Source organism: Brachyhypopomus gauderio, chromosome 13, assembly GCF_052324685.1.
Source record: "Brachyhypopomus gauderio isolate BG-103 chromosome 13, BGAUD_0.2, whole genome shotgun sequence".
NCBI lineage: Eukaryota > Metazoa > Chordata > Actinopteri > Gymnotiformes > Hypopomidae > Brachyhypopomus > Brachyhypopomus gauderio.
In genome coordinates, this window is record NC_135223.1 from 21,212,473 (window position 1) to 21,228,300 (window position 15,828).

Below are 15,828 nucleotides of genomic sequence, written 5' to 3' on the forward strand. Positions count from 1 at the left end.
TTAATCCATTGGGAAACAAATTAAAGGTATAAATGGTATTTTTCACTGAATATTTAATTTGGATAATATAAGTTAACTTCAGAATGCTAACGCTCCTTAGCTTTGTTGGTCATTGAAAAACTCTCACCTCCCTCAACAATCTTCATGGTGGACATATTGTCTTGAGTCTGATGACATTGCTGTGGAGGATGTCACCAATGTGTGAGGCTGGCAGATGCAACCACAGAAATGTTCAGTTGTGGGTTCAACTTTTGTTTTGTTTTGTTTTTTGGTACAGGTTGTTAAGTACATGGGAGGGAATTAGATTTGATAGCAAGCACTACTGCATACACCCAGGCAATCACAAACACACACACACAGATATAACACCCCCCTCCCACACACACACAAACACACACACACACACAAACACACACACACACACACACACACACACACACACACACACACACACACACACACACACACACACACACACACACACATACACACATACAAGGAGACAAGATATTGATGATCAATATAACATATTTCATTTATTTTTTTTATTCTTAAAACCATCATTTAACACTACATACTGTATATGAAAGAATAGGGCATGTGCAGGTGTTTTTTGGTTTGGGATTATTTAATATAAGTTTGTTTGGGTTACATATACACATAGGAAACCAACATCTGTTAGCCAGTATCTATGCACATTACAAAGATGATTTGGCAACATTCCAGTTATTTAAAACAAAATTGAAAATGACTACCTAAGAAGAAGGAACTGTAACAGGATAGAGCATATTGTTACAGCATTACAGTGTGACAGTGGTGAGATATAATTTGACATAAATGCACGTTAGAGTAATCTCACACACATTTACTGCATTTCTCATTACCACCAGCTCCAAACTATTCCGGCTACTCCTCACGGGCGGGGTGATGTGCACTGGAGGCACTGCAGCAGCATGTATCTGTGTGTGTGTGTGTGTGTGTGTGTGTGTGTGTGTGTGTGTGTGTGTGTGTGTGTGTGTGTGTGTGTGTGTGTGTGTGTGTGTGTGTGTGAGAGAGCGTGAACATATAATTCTGCCTTGTCCGGTTTAGGCTCTTCTCACTCCCCATCAAAAAGCTTCTGTTGCACATCTACAGATATCAGTAAAGAAAATATCAGTGTTGTGCCTCTAAAGACCAGTAGATGATCAGAAATGAACACTGGGAACTCAAGACCATAGAACAAGGGACTTTGGAAACTCAGACTGAAGTATTAAAGTTGTAAAGAAACTGACCTGCTGTCCTCTTGGTCTTAGTTTGAACTTGGACTTTATTAGCTAAGGTCGTGGCCTTCACTCAGTCCTTGGCACAAAAGTAAATGGTAATCTTGTCTTAAATTCTTGATATTGCAGAGGTTTATATTGCTTTACTAAATGAATTTTACTTTATGTTCACAACCTTAGAACGTCTAACAGACTGTACTGAATTGTAACATTTATGCTAAAGCACATTTTATTCAAACATACTTCATATGCTACATTGTAATTTAAACATTAAATAGCATTATACTTCAGACCTAAACATGTGTACCTAAACCACCATAGATAACTGAATGACTCTCTAGCCTCCAGTGTTTGTTTAATTAAATGATTTTTATGATAAGCAGCAAACCTCACCCACTGAAATCATTCCCGTTCCTGTTGAGTGTTGAATTTGAAAAATCTAATAAATCTTTTATAGGTACTGTGCAGGTGCTTTTCATACATTTCAGGGTGTTAAATGTTTGAAGTAATTACCATTAAGGCATTGGGCAGTATATTTTAATGTTGTTGTAGATCTTGGGACCATTTATAGGCTTTGCATAAATGTCTGATACTGTCTTGCTTAAGGGGATACAAACCATAAAAACAAAAGATGTCTTGTCACAAAAGTCTTGTCACTTTTTTTTTACCCCAATTTAACCCCCTGTGCCCCAGACTATATATTACATTTCCAAAATGTAACTAAAATCTCGGAGAAGGACGGTCTAGACAAATGGGACACAAGTGAAGGAGGAAGAAAAATGTGCGTGATCGCAAGTGTACACACGTGCGTTTGTGCGTGTGTGTGCTGGAAATTGATCGCCTTGGTGATAAGAGGCCCTGGGGACCTACCTGGGTGTGTGTGTTCTTGCTTTAGGCAGCACACCTGGGTTCCACTCTCGCTCACACCTCCACACACACATCCAGCTGTGTGAGACACACACACACACATCTAAATGTGAGAACTCCCTAACAGAAGAGGGATACAGATTATCTGGGTTAATAATCATTTTCAATTGATTTCTAGTAAAGGAAGCAATACGTCTGAATAAAATGGTGTGATTACCCTTCATACAATTCTCTTTTGTTTTAAATGAACGTGTTACAGGGTAGAACAACTCCAGGTCCCACACTTGGACTTCTCCTAATTCCAGAGTAGCTGAGAAGGAGGTGGATTCTTCTGCAGCCGAGCCTGCTTACTCTAACGAGTGTGTGTGTGTGTGTGTGTGTGTGTGTGTGTGTGTGTGTGTGTGTGTGTGTGTGCGTGTGTGTGTGTGTGTGTGTGTGTGTGCCACTGGCCTGTCCTTTTCCATTATGTCTTCTATGTTTTCTGTTTGCAGGTAAGACTACAGGTCAGTGTGTGTGTGTGTGTGTGTGTGTGTGTGTGTGTGTGTGTGTGTGTGTGTGTGTGTGTGTGTGTGTGTGTACAACAGTGAGAAATAGGCAGACAGAGGACGAGAGAGGAATGGTGAGTCTTACTCTCAGGTGGACTGTGTGATTAGCAGGGAGGCTGGCTACTGCAGCAGGGTGGTGGCATCATTCAACACACTGTCAACAGCACGGTGTCTCCACGGCCTAGCCAACGCTGCCTGTACACACACACGCACACACACCACCACACTGCCCACCAAACACACAATGTGCATGTCAGATCAGGATGTAATAAGTTATTCTAAGTGAGCATTCACATAAGTACAAAACACTTAAATCAAATCAACACTTGGGCAATTTAGAACTGATATCGGAAGAAAAATCCCTTTTTTAAAACATCAGATGTCAATAAAACGAATCCACTGCACAATGAAGCCAGCATTATAAAAACTGACAGACAGACCGCATGTGACCAGTAAACTGTGTGTTTCCACATTTCCAGCACAACAAAAACCTAGTAAGTCAACAAAAGTCAACAAAACAAGAAAAAGGGCCAGTTTCTCAGCAGACAGCAGAAATGACCCACCAGGGGTGGAGGCCTGTGGATGAAGAATCCTGCAGCCCAGAGCGTTCTTTAATCGCTAGAACATGAGAGCAAACGACAGAAGAGAAGTTGGGGCAAGCACGGAGGTTGAAGTCAGGAGAACGTTCTAATTCAGGAGGTCTGGAATATCCGTGTAGTAATCAGAGACACCTCTCCTGAGCCAGGCTTCTTGCCCTGATCAGAAAGGGCGAGACAGAGAGAAAAAAAATTGCATCAAAAAGGCACGGGTGGATTAGGTGAGAGAGGCAGGCGCCTGCCGTCGTTTCGTGTGGGGACCCTGCGGGATTACAGATACCACAACGTTGTTGCAGCGCTCTGAGTTTCTCGTCCAGAGAAAACTGTGCTTGCTCGCACCACCTAAATCAGCCAGGCTGGATGCTAGCAGTGGGAAGAGGAGAAAAATCACGACCAAAAAAAAGTAAAAAATAAAAAATCAGATTAAAAAAGCTTGGTAGAGGAGAGGAGAACAGAAGAATAAAGGAGGAAGAAGAAGGAAGAGTTTTGTAAGGGTTTGTTATAAGAGTCAGTCATACACTGAGCATTTGCCAAAATGCAATGTTGGAGGGAGTATCGACACAGTGATCGTTAGCTAATGAGGCGATTAATTGTCCTGACAGGGGAAGTGAGATGCTGTCGGCGAGGTGCAAACTCCCTGTCGGTCTGCCCTCTCTCTACCACTCCCTCAGCACTGTGGATGTCTGTGTTTCTCTTTCTAGTGCATTTCTGCTCTTTGCTATTCAAGGAAACAAACTTTTATTTTAGTTCCTTAGACCTAGCCTTTGTTTTTGTTATTTTTAATTCCTATTTACTATTTGTAGCTAAGCAGCAAACTGTCTTTGAACAAAAATGTTGATGTTTTATGAGGGAAGCTGGTTTATATTTACGTGACATTTAAAAGAAATCTACTGTGTTCATGAAAAGACACCAGGGCTCCCTAATAAACATTTAGAGTCATCAGTCATGCGTTCTGAACTGACCCTCAGCCGTTCTCTGCTGTTTCAGGACCTGCAGGGCTGAAATTACAGCTGGGCTTTGGGGACTCCACCTCTGCTACCGGGAGTGACCCAAGCACAAGCTGCTCTCAGACCGGTCAATCCACTATTAAAAGCCGTCTAACTCAATTCGGTCTGCCAGCAAGTGCTTGGGTGCAGACACGGCAGCGACGCAGGCAGTCAGAGTCTGGTCGCGACCCCTCTCTGGCGACACCCGCCATGCCGTGGACACTCACACACATGCTACCCTGTCTCATCTAAACAACGGGTCACATCTAATCAGGACCTGACCGGACAGAAACAGTGTGGACTTTTACTCATGTAAGAGATTAGTGTGACAGACAAGAGACATTTGAATGGGTTCATTATTAGGGTGAAGGAGCGATTTCCTGACATCTACTCATTACACCTGATTGTGTGAGCTTATTATAACCTCTCTATTGTCTGTCAGATTTAATGTAGTGAACTGCATACCAGTAAGAGCCCTATGACCTCACACCATTAGAGCTCTCTGATTGGTCAATTGAGTTTGAACAGGGCTAAAATTAATCAATTATCTTTAAGATGTCTTAAAGCATAAACAGAAAAGCAGGAGAAATGGGCATGCCCAGTAAACACTGAAACATACACAATGCCCAAAGGGGAAGGTAGATCAAGTCCTTTAGCATAAATGAACATTAACATGAACAACTGTCTAAGTCAAAAGGAAAGAGCTCAGTAATAATTTCAAAGAAGACCTCTGGACAACCCTCATGTCTATATCAATGAGTGCAACACTATGACTCCATTGAGCTCTGTGACAAGCACCAGAGTGGAGAGACTCCTTCACAATTGCTTAGGTTTACAAGATAAATGATAAACCACAGAGTTTTTAAACATTAGCAACTAAGTACTTAGAAAATCACCTAAGTAGTTAATCATTTCTTTCTTACTTTTGTTAAAAAAAGTCCCATTTATTTCCTGAATGAGATTTGGTTGTATTTAAAGGACAACTATATACCAATTAGGTTGTAATGACATGTTACGGTAACCACTACATTCCACTTCATGTAAAACGGTTCATCATTTACATGATCTGCAGGTAATCCTGAAGGAGTAGGGAATGAAAGCATGTTTCTTAATACCCCACAAGACAAGGCTTCTTGGCACTGCCCTGACTACTATGTTTGTGAATTTTCATGACAGTTTTTCAAAATCAGCGCCCCACAAAAGTGCAGAAGCTCTCATAATTAAAAGAAAGCGCCTCCAGCTTTTTGAGCTTGTGCCTATTTTTCTGAAGCAATTCCTATGTTTAATAAATTCCTATCACATAAAGAAATCAAACATTTGTTGTTTTTAATATATGTTTTTCTTTTGCAAAAAAAAAAAACATTTCAATTCTTTGACAGTGAACCACAAAATAAAACTGACTTAGTTTTGATTTGGATGGTTTTAGAATATATGCAACTGAGAATAAGTTAGAAAGTCATCAAATCTACTAGTAGTGGTATGTGAAGTCCTTAAAATCCTGATCTCTTATAATAACCATTTAAAGACAACATTCTATTTGTTTCATTTAAATAAATACATTTACATTTACGGAATTTGGCAGACGCCCTTATCCAGAGTGACTTACATTTTTATCTTTTTTTTTTATACAAGTGAGCAATTGAGGGTTAAGGGCCTTGCTCAGGGGCACCTCAGTCATGGCCTCAGGTCTGGGAATCGAACGCACGACCCTCTGGTCACAAGAACAGTTCCCTAACCACCTAGGCCATGACTGCCCTAAATACTAATTTGCATCTCTTACCTGGATGTTTTGATAATTTAATAAGTCAAACTAAGAATTAAAAGCATTCTTAAATGACTCCAGTTACAGGAGACTTTGTTTAGACAAAAGAAACATATTTTTCAACAGAAGGTTGGTATGATTTGTCCTGAAAAACACAGTGCATCCTGAAAAGGTGGACTGTTATAACCAGATCTGGTTCAAAATCAAATATTAGCATTCAAACAGAAAAGCTGAAGTATTAAAGATTGAAAACTCACAGTCACCTTTCTGCTTAATTAGTCATGATACAAATGCATACCGAAGCAACGGGGCCGTAGTGTTTGAACCTGACAGCGTTCGCGTTGAGTTTAAACTGGGCAGAAACCATTTGCTGTGGCAGACTTTGCTTGAGCTCAACGTAAGGGTATCGCAACTGGCATCAGAGCAAGTCGGCCTCTGTGGAAGCAGGTCCTTGAACATTTTCAGGCAAACTACATTATGGGAATGGAAGGAAATAATAGTGACTTGATCAGCCATTGTGGTGATAGACAGAGGAGAGAGGCCCAATGTATTCAGGTGCATGCTTCTAACCCCTTCAGCCCACAAGCTGTTTACCTCTATATCAGCTGCTTACTAAGAGCTGGGCTGCCATCCATATTCAGGGAGCACAAATTCCACTGCTTATCACAGCAACCCCCTCCAAAAGCTCCCCATGTTCCCCGCCGCACATACATACATACATAAACACGTCTTTATGGAAGCCAGTGGCAAGTGCACACCCAGGAGGGGGACAGGATAAAGATCACCTTGAATTCAAAGTAGAGGATTGAGGCCTCAGTGGACAGAGCAGGAGCCACACAGGTTAGGGCACCAAACAAAGTGTGTGAGTGTGCGTGTGCGTGTGTGTGTGTGTGTGTGTGTGTGTGTGTGTGTGTGTGTGTGTGTGTGTGTGTGTGTGTGTGTGTGTGTGTGTGCGCGTGCGCGTGTGTGTGCGCGTGTGTGTGAGTGCACGCGCACGTGTGTGTGTGTGTGTGTGTGTGTGTGTGTGTGTGTGTGTGTGCTGTGAGCATGCTGAGAGATGTATGAGTCCATTTTGATTTTCAGTCCTCCATGCTGTATTTTAGTTCACTATGCTGAGCACATATTTGATTTTTGAAAGGGTAAAAATTGTAACAAGTCCACTGTAAAACGCAAATTTTTCATGTAAAGGAATAGAAAGTTAATTGTAATGCAGTGAGCCTTTTCTTTTGAAAAGTAAGGTTTCACTATGCACATCCTGTGAGAAGATGAACTGTGAACTTTTCTAGGCAATTCTAATAATTCCCTCTCCCAAAATATTTAATATAAATATAAAATAGATTACTTTTAAAACTTCTCCATAAACTCTGTCCAATGTGCACAGACAATTAAATGGAACGTGAGTAGCATTTATATATTATACAGTTGTCTTTTGTTTAAGAAAAAAAGGCTACTTATTGTGCAGAGAATTAACTAGGTAAAAATGTCATGTTTCCTCTCTACAGTTTCACACACTTTATGTTCAAACATAGCTTGGCTCGACACGACACCTCCATCCGTGGCAAGGGGAAAAAGTATCCCAGTCTTTTTCTCACACTGCGTTGGCCAGGGACCGAAGTAACTCTTTCCGTGGTTAATTGCGCGATGGTGCCTTGCATGAATATTCATGCGGGCGTCTTCAGAGCCCCGCCTAATTAGCCCAAAGATAAGTCGAGAGATGGAGAAAGATAGCTCACACCTTTTACCGAAAGGGAAACATTCCCCACTGCATTCCCTCGGGATTCTGGCAGAATCGCCTGAGTTCATTAGGCAAAAAGAGTGAGAGCGCTACCTGAAACGCGCAGGAGGGCTGCGTAAACGCCTGGTTACTCATGAAGCCCCGCTGCCCATTACGCATGTCTGTCAAACCGAGTGGGTGAAAAACAAACGTGTGAATGCATGAGAGGAAAGGAGGACTTGGAAATTTTAATTCCAATTCTTTAGGTCTACATAAATCGATATAGTTTAAGAAATCTGAACTACAGGTGTTTAAACACACGACCTAGGGGGCAAGTCTCAGTGCCAAAACTGTTTCAAGTCCGAGTAAAGCAGCTATTAGTACCGCACAGTGTTAAACCCCTTTCCTGGTTTCGCATGTTTATTTTCATTACGCATTTTTGTTGCATGGTTATTCCCACTATAGTCCCGTTATACACCTACATTCATAGTAAAAAGATTAATTGCAATGACTCACCTCGAGTTACCTTGATCAAACAACCCGACTAAATGTATTTACTAATTCTCCTGAAGTAAATGGTATGCCTTAAAAAGAAGTGAAATTACTCAGAGACAAAGAACAAAAACATCTGCTGGAAATATAAACTTACAGTGTAGTTAATCAAATCCCGTACAGCAAATTAGTTCACCGTTTTGCTTTCTTTTATAGCGACTAATTTTGTAGCTTTTATTTCTATCTCAGAGCGTGTGCAAATATGTCTGATAGTGAGTCTACACATTTAGATATTTACTGACGATGATGAATAGACTACTTCATTAATGAGTTATAATAACTGAGTTATAATAACGTGAACAACATGACTATATAGACTAGCCAAAATAGTACATGTCCACACACTTCGTGTTTAACTTATAAAGATTCAATAAGTATTTAAATTTTGTTTGTTTCGGTTTGAATACTGTATGTCTAATCTGTGCCCTTTAAAGCATCTAATTATATACAAGACAGGGAGAGTTCAACGTCAAGATACGAACACGTGTCTAAGCAAGGCCTGGTGAGAGAAACAGGGCAATAGTCCCTGATGTAACATAACGACACAGTAAAAAAATAACTTCACAAAAATGCAGCAGTTACACGCTACAATAAAAGGAAAAATGGCTTTTGTGATTTTTTGTTCTGTTGATGTTTTTGCTTTATTTGCGACTGAGTTTATCATGCTAATAGGTCACACGTTTCCATAAGCCTATCTGACACAACACGATGTTAAAACTCATGTAAAGTGGTGTAAAACAGCGAAATAAATGTAAAGTTGTATTACAAGCTGCAAACAAACATAACCTCTCTTTAAACTCTAAGCTGTCCAGTAGTGATGCCAAATTTTGTGCATTCTAGATCGTCAAAGCCCACAACTGTTCCCTACTGTCTTATAGAAATCGTGCAGAACAAGGTCTATTATTTCTCTTTTTCCTGTATGGCAAATCATTCATCAGGATGATCAGTGCGCCCCTTTCAACGCGCTCTCCATAGCAACCTCCTGCATCCCAGGAAACATCCACCTCGCGCCACACAAGGCCATATTATTTGCGAACAAGTGAGTCAAGCATCTGGACGCTTCTTTAGGCGTCCTCTCCGCCGGCAGGCGGGAGCACAAGAGTTGGTCTGTGCTGCTGCTTTGACACGGCTCCCTGAACAGAAATGGCCGGTCTTTTTATAGACTCTCAAATGAGGACTGTACAGTAAAACCTCCTCATTAAGTGCGTCTCGGAAATGAGTGTGGACTCTGCTGGCAAGCACATCAGACTCACCCCTGTATCAGACGTTAGATGACATCCATGTCATCTGTTAGCCTGTGTTTTATAGGCTGCATAATAATTCGGTGTCACGGAGTCATGATGTAACAAGACAAAACTGATCATTTGTATCTGTGCGTGTGTGTGTGTGTGTGTGTGTGTGTGTGTGTGTGTGTGTATGTGTGTGTGTGTGCGTGTGTGTGTGTGTGTGTGTGTGTGTGTGTGTGTGTGTGTGTGTCTGAGTGTACGTGTGCACGTTATCTGTTTCGAACGGTACAAAATGTTAGCCTATTTTAAAAGCGTGAAATGAAAGCATTTTGATATCAGAAGAACCATATAATCCACATCAGGATTAGGAGTAGGCTTAGAACTGTCTATTCAACGTTATTGATTAAGCATCGCATACAGTCTTCTGTTCTGAAAAGCATGTCAAAATAAATAAGCAATTTCAGAGAGCAAAGACATAGGTCTGTAAAGCAGGACACAATAAATGATAAGCACGCGACAGTGGAATATTGATTGAGAAACGTCTGCTCTGCACCATACTTTAATCCACGCTGGAGCAAATAAACCCACGCCTTAAGTTACAGCTTAAGCGCTTCTTATTCTTATGCGTGCCACTGAGATAAATAAATAAATGATGACTGGACATAACCACGCCTTTGACAGAGTGGTGACGAGCACCTGTGACCCCGGGAACACGCACTGCCGTGAACGCGCAGTGCCCGCTCACTCGCTGAGAAAGACAGAAGAAATGGAAGAGTGAAAACTTACCATGGCGAAACGTTTCGGTCTAATGTCGACTTCTGCTAAACATTACGGCGTATTTCTTCTCCAAAGCCCGTGGAAACACCCTGATGGGAGCAAGAGAAATACACAAGCGCGAACGAAACACGTTAGCGAAATAATAATAAATAAATAAATAAAATGCATTTGAATAAATAATTGAAATAGGACTGATACCAAAAGATCTTCTAAACAGCTGCGGTTTTAGGAGGAGTGTGTGTGCCTGATTGCGGAGTTTAGACGACTGAAACAGGAGAGATGTAAGATTTGTTTAAAGCCCCACATTTCCATTTAAGAACGTGATTGTGTTTGCAAAGATCCCTTTCAATCTTCGCATCTCCCCCCTCCACCCCTCAGCGTCTCGGAGGCTGCTTTGCAATTCATAGAATTGGTAATTTGCTATTGGGACAAAACGTGAAGGGAAAAATAATCAGATCAGCCAGGAAAGCAGTACGAAAGAAGCCAAGAGGGAGAAAGGCAGGATTTCTCGAAGTTGCTGTTTAGAAAAATGCATCGAAGGAAAATTGTATCGAAATAACTTTAGCTTTCCGTGTATTTTACATGCTCACGAAGCCTTGGCTACTAAAAGTCCAAATCTTGGCACGGGTGGGGGGATAGATAGCAAATTTATTATGAACCATGTCAAGCATGCCATCACAATTTGACCAGGCTTAAGAAAATTACACCTGGCAGATTTTAGTATACTTGCTTGTAGTGTATTGCACGCTATCTGGAAAATGTAATAGGAAATCCAATGAGTCAGGGAAGCCTCCAAAATAACCACAGTGACAGACTAGCAATTACTGTGAACTTAAGAGCACGTGTAAACTTAATTGGCTGATTTAGAATAGAATTAAATTGTATCTGAAAATTAAAAAAACAATAGTTTGTTTGTATTGCTAATATAACTTACGATGTAATCAACATAAAAAAATGTACTTATAGTCCCATGATCTACATGAATCTTGTGGGAGGTTATTGGAGTACTTCAGAATACTAATGTAGTTAAAAGGAGAGAGCTTCAGTTTCTAACAACGCTAATTTAAGACGGTTAGGGGCATTCTTCCACTATAATAAAAAGTGTACCGCACTCCCCCACGTGGTTATTTGCAAAACAACCCACAAACCGGTAATTTCCTCCGGTTTTGCCGCTCCTCGCCTTGACTAGTGGAGAGAAGAAGAGAGGAAAAAAAGAGAAAGCGCGGTGAAAACGGCCAATTGCGAGTAACTGGGATGGCGGAGGGAGTACGGAGGCTCGGTGAGGCTGATCCGGGGAGCAGCCAATGCACGCCGAGGGGAGGCGTGTCTGCACTCGTCCCTAAGACCTCCCACGGCAGGTTGTTGCGTTGCGCTCTAAAGCTCACAGACCTCTGAAGTGCTTGTCAGTTTTCGAAGTCGGAGCTATGGCGACAACAGCTCAGTATATTCCGCGGAATAACTCATTGCCTTCCAACCCACTCATGCATCCGGATTCGGACAGGATGCACCAGGGGACGACCTATAGAGAGGTACAGAAAATGATGCACCATGAATATATAGGGATAACGGCATCCAACACGGGACATCCAATGAGCCTGACGCACCACCAGTGGCTCCCCACCTCGAACACCGACTGGACCAGCGGCACTCACATCGGCCAAGCGGAGCACAAACCCAGCGTCCAGGCGAGTCGAGAGGACCTGGGCAACGGCTATCACAGGTCGCACTTGGTGCACCAACCGACCCAAAACAGCCACCACGGATCATGGGCGCCGACTACGACGCACCACTTGTCCCCACTGTCCCCCGCCTCCAGCGGTCACCAGTCGCTGGTCTACTCGCAGACGGGCTACACCATGTTGAGCCCCCAGCCCTCGCTGCATCACGGCATGCGGGACCCGCTTCACGACGACGCGGGTAGCCATGACAACCAGATGGAGTCTCCTCAGCAGCCGTTCAGCCACCACCAGGACCACTCCGACGAAGACGCGCCCAGCTCCGACGACCTGGAGCAATTCGCCAAACAGTTCAAGCAGAGGCGCATCAAACTTGGTTTTACGCAAGCGGACGTGGGCTTGGCGCTTGGCACGCTTTACGGAAACGTCTTTTCCCAGACCACGATCTGTAGGTTCGAGGCTCTGCAACTCAGTTTCAAGAATATGTGCAAACTTAAGCCACTACTTAACAAATGGCTCGAGGAGACAGATTCGAACACAGGAAGCCCGACAAATTTGGACAAGATAGCGGCACAGGGCAGGAAACGAAAGAAGAGGACCTCAATCGAGGTCGGGGTAAAGGGGGCACTGGAAAACCATTTCTTAAAGTGTCCTAAACCCTCTGCCCACGAAATCAGCACTTTAGCCGGCACTCTGCAGCTGGAAAAAGAGGTTGTTCGCGTTTGGTTTTGTAACAGAAGACAGAAAGAGAAAAGAATGACACCCGTGGGGGTCCCTCATCCAAGCATGGAGGACGTTTATTCACAAGCGGAGACCCCTCCTCTTCACCATTCACTACAGAGTCCCGTCCAGTGACTGCATCCCTGAACAATGCTCTTATTTGAAAAGAAAAAAAAACATCGATAAGGAAAGGACTACGGATTTCACAGTATTTCATTTTGCATTTGTTATCCTAAGAGATAAGACACACAGCAAAGTTGGGAGAAATAGTTTGTTGTCAGCGGCCGGAGATGAGCGGAGAACAGCGGTAGATGGGACACGAGTAGAATGGGGGAAACGCACGAACGAGTACACAGTCGATTCGTGCACATTTAGGCAAAACCAGTACTTGTTTTCATTAAAATCGTATCGATTCTGGGGCTTTCTGGAGAAAACAACACGATAGCGCTGCTCGGAGGGAGCCATGTGCCACAAAAAGAGACGAGGTCCCCGTGGTCTCGCAGGCTTAACCTGAGGTGGTGTTTGTCTAGTGTATATCAACAAAGGAGGTGCGCGGATTGGACAGAGTCACGCTTCCTAGATTAAAACCATTAACCAGTTTTATTCTTAAAGTGGTTGTCATATCATTTGTGGTGTTTACGTTCTTTGAGATGTGTTAACTTTTAGGTTTCTCCTTATTGAAAATCCTTTTTTTACGGTATCGTTTTTTCTTCTGGTCATTCTGGGCTTTCGTTTATCCTTTAAGTAGTCGAAAGAAAATCAGAAACATTTTGTTAGAGCCACTGAGCCATGATTTGGATAAGTGTTCCAGGAAACATGTGTTTACAAATATCAAACCCAAGCATAATCAAAATTAGCATTAACTAAACTAGAGAAGACAATGGGTCTCCTCGGGTACACATGCTACATTTGAAACAGATGAGTTTGTCATTTCGACTTTTCTTGTTTTATATTTTCCCTCTTTTCATGAGCACTTATTCTTACGTTAATATGATTGCAAATGTTTTATCTTTTCCATGCCAACGAAAACGTGATAGTTTAGCGATAGATCGTACGAAATGTTTCCTTGTTTACAGTTTCCATAAGTAATCAAAATGATGTAGCTATCTCGCATCGGTAGGTTTTACAACAGACTTTACCACTTAAACCTATTGAGAGTGAAATGGCAAAAGTGAAAAAGTACTATCTCAGGTAATTTCAGCGCCCTTATATCGTGCTGTATTCCTTTGCTTATTTCGTATTAACATTGGGCCACTCTGAACATCCTCTCTGCTGTGCCCGTTAGTTGACGGTTTTGCGAATCATACCCACTGGCCTGCACACGCAGAAAACGTAAGATATGATGGTAACGAAGGGATCCGTTGTGGGACTATTTATTTTTATGAGAGCAGGAGGAAAAGAAGGGTCCTGATTAAGTTGTGCGTTTTGTGTCGTATCTCGAGGCATCGATCACTGAGCAGCTCGGAGCAGGTGTTCATTTTGCAATTCTGTTATTTGAAACCGTGTGGATATACAACTTTTCCAAAAAAAAGAAAAGATTTTAAATAAATAGTTGTCATGATTATTTCCAATATGTAAATATGTCCAATATGTAAACATATGTATTTGTTCTAAATTTGTTTTGTTTTTTTGTTTCTTCCGGGCAGTTTTGTACACTTACTAATTCCAAGAAGATATTTTAATATTTCATTTATGAATTTGACCATTTATATATCTATATATTTATTTCTTAAATGTGTTGGGAGCTTTTGTTTGGCTCTGTTAATTATGTTGCAGTGAATTACAAACGTTTTGTTTACTACATTGGTTGTATGTTGATTGCGAAATGTAGACTGCAAAGTCACATTTATATTTATGTTATAGTAATATTTTATTACTTACATAAAACGTATATTCAAGAATATGCCTTCTGTCTTTTTTAAGCACAAATTGACTAATTCCTTCTCATGATATTTCGTGATGACAAAATAATAAAAAAAAATGCAAAATAATTCACTAGATGACGTATGTTTGTAGTGCTCTTAATCATCAGCGAGAACTAGGCTACCAGTTATAATTCCCAAAAGCACTCATAGTTTGTCTCGAATGGGTTACATTCGTTCAGGTGTATTTTGGGATATAAAACATTACCTCAGACAGATGTGAATAAAACGGTTCTATTATTGTTTAAACAACTCCACAGTCTTTCTGATAAAATTATGATGTATAGTTCAGTTTTTATATTCATGTGAATTTACACTTGCCGGCGTTTATGAAGAAATTGTTGAAATGTTTCATTAGTTTCTGGAAATTGTAGTATGATTTCGTACATTTAGTGTTAACAGATTTATAATAATTCCACACGTAAAAATATCACAAAACTGTACTTTCACATCAAAACAGTGAAGTACACAACCAAGTCCACTTCATCTTCTATCAGATTAAGGGGAGGGGGGCACCATATACTCAATCGAGGTTCAACTAAACATTCAGAACTTCTGAAAACTCTTGGGTCTTTTCTAACGAAATATTTTTACGTCCTGTGGTGGATATGCCATATTGATCAAGGAATAACGGTCCGTTATTTGCTTTGAAAAATGTATTTCAAAATAGTCTATTATTAGTAATAATTGTAATACTTATTTTGAATGCGTATCGCAGATGTTTAGACGTGTCCCCGACCAAATGGTAAACGGCCTTTATATTTAGAAAATGTTATTTATAAAATATATATAATATATATATATTTATATATATATTTACCTATAGGACTATTATACTTCTCACATAAAATATAATTCATATATAAATAACAGTATTAAATATGTGCTAACTATTTGTTTTAATAAATGACTTTTAAGAAGTCGTGGGCAACTTATATCTTACAATTACATACACGCTTATCACTAAATGGCGCTCTGTTGTATGGTCGTAAACACGTTTTTCTACCTTTTTTCAATGTTCAATGCTCAAAACAGGATACGACTTTTTGGGGCCTAGGGACAGACCCTTACAGATTTTAAAAAGTTAAAATAGTACTTTAACACGGACTTATCAAGCTTCCTTAAGTTGTGGATTAGTGTGTTTTAACTTTGACCTAATAATATGATGGTAGTTAAAATCTAGTGTTTAAATTTGAATACGATGTATTGTTAAAAGTTGAACGGCC

General features: G+C 41.0%; 1 protein-coding gene and 1 long non-coding RNA gene across 4 annotated transcripts; one reads left to right on the forward strand and one right to left on the reverse strand.

Moving 5' to 3' along the window:
* Positions 1–535: 535 nt before the first annotated feature.
* Positions 536–10,605, reverse strand: LOC143473595 (uncharacterized). 3 transcript variants are annotated; one of them, XR_013120572.1, is made up of 7 exons: positions 10,483–10,605; positions 10,294–10,373; positions 3,235–3,426; positions 2,757–2,897; positions 2,130–2,204; positions 1,272–1,338; positions 536–1,128 (listed from the first exon to the last, which is right to left on the reverse strand). It is a non-coding gene; the product is annotated as an uncharacterized LOC143473595 (long non-coding RNA). The 3 variants fall into 3 exon arrangements; XR_013120573.1 differs by lacking the exon at positions 3,235–3,426; XR_013120574.1 differs by lacking the exon at positions 1,272–1,338.
* A 1,067-nt stretch (positions 10,606–11,672) lies between these two features.
* Positions 11,673–14,621, forward strand: pou3f1 (POU class 3 homeobox 1). Its single transcript, XM_076971680.1, has one exon. The coding sequence runs from the start codon at positions 11,709–11,711 to the stop codon at positions 12,813–12,815; it is 1,107 nt and encodes a 368-aa protein (XP_076827795.1). The 5' UTR covers positions 11,673–11,708; the 3' UTR covers positions 12,816–14,621.
* The last annotated feature ends 1,207 nt before the right edge of the window (positions 14,622–15,828 follow it).

Excerpts from the sequence above, each read along its gene's own strand:
- pou3f1 (XM_076971680.1), top strand. The coding sequence starts at position 11,709 with ATGGCGACAACAGCTCAGTATATTCCGCGGAATAACTCATTGCCTTCC.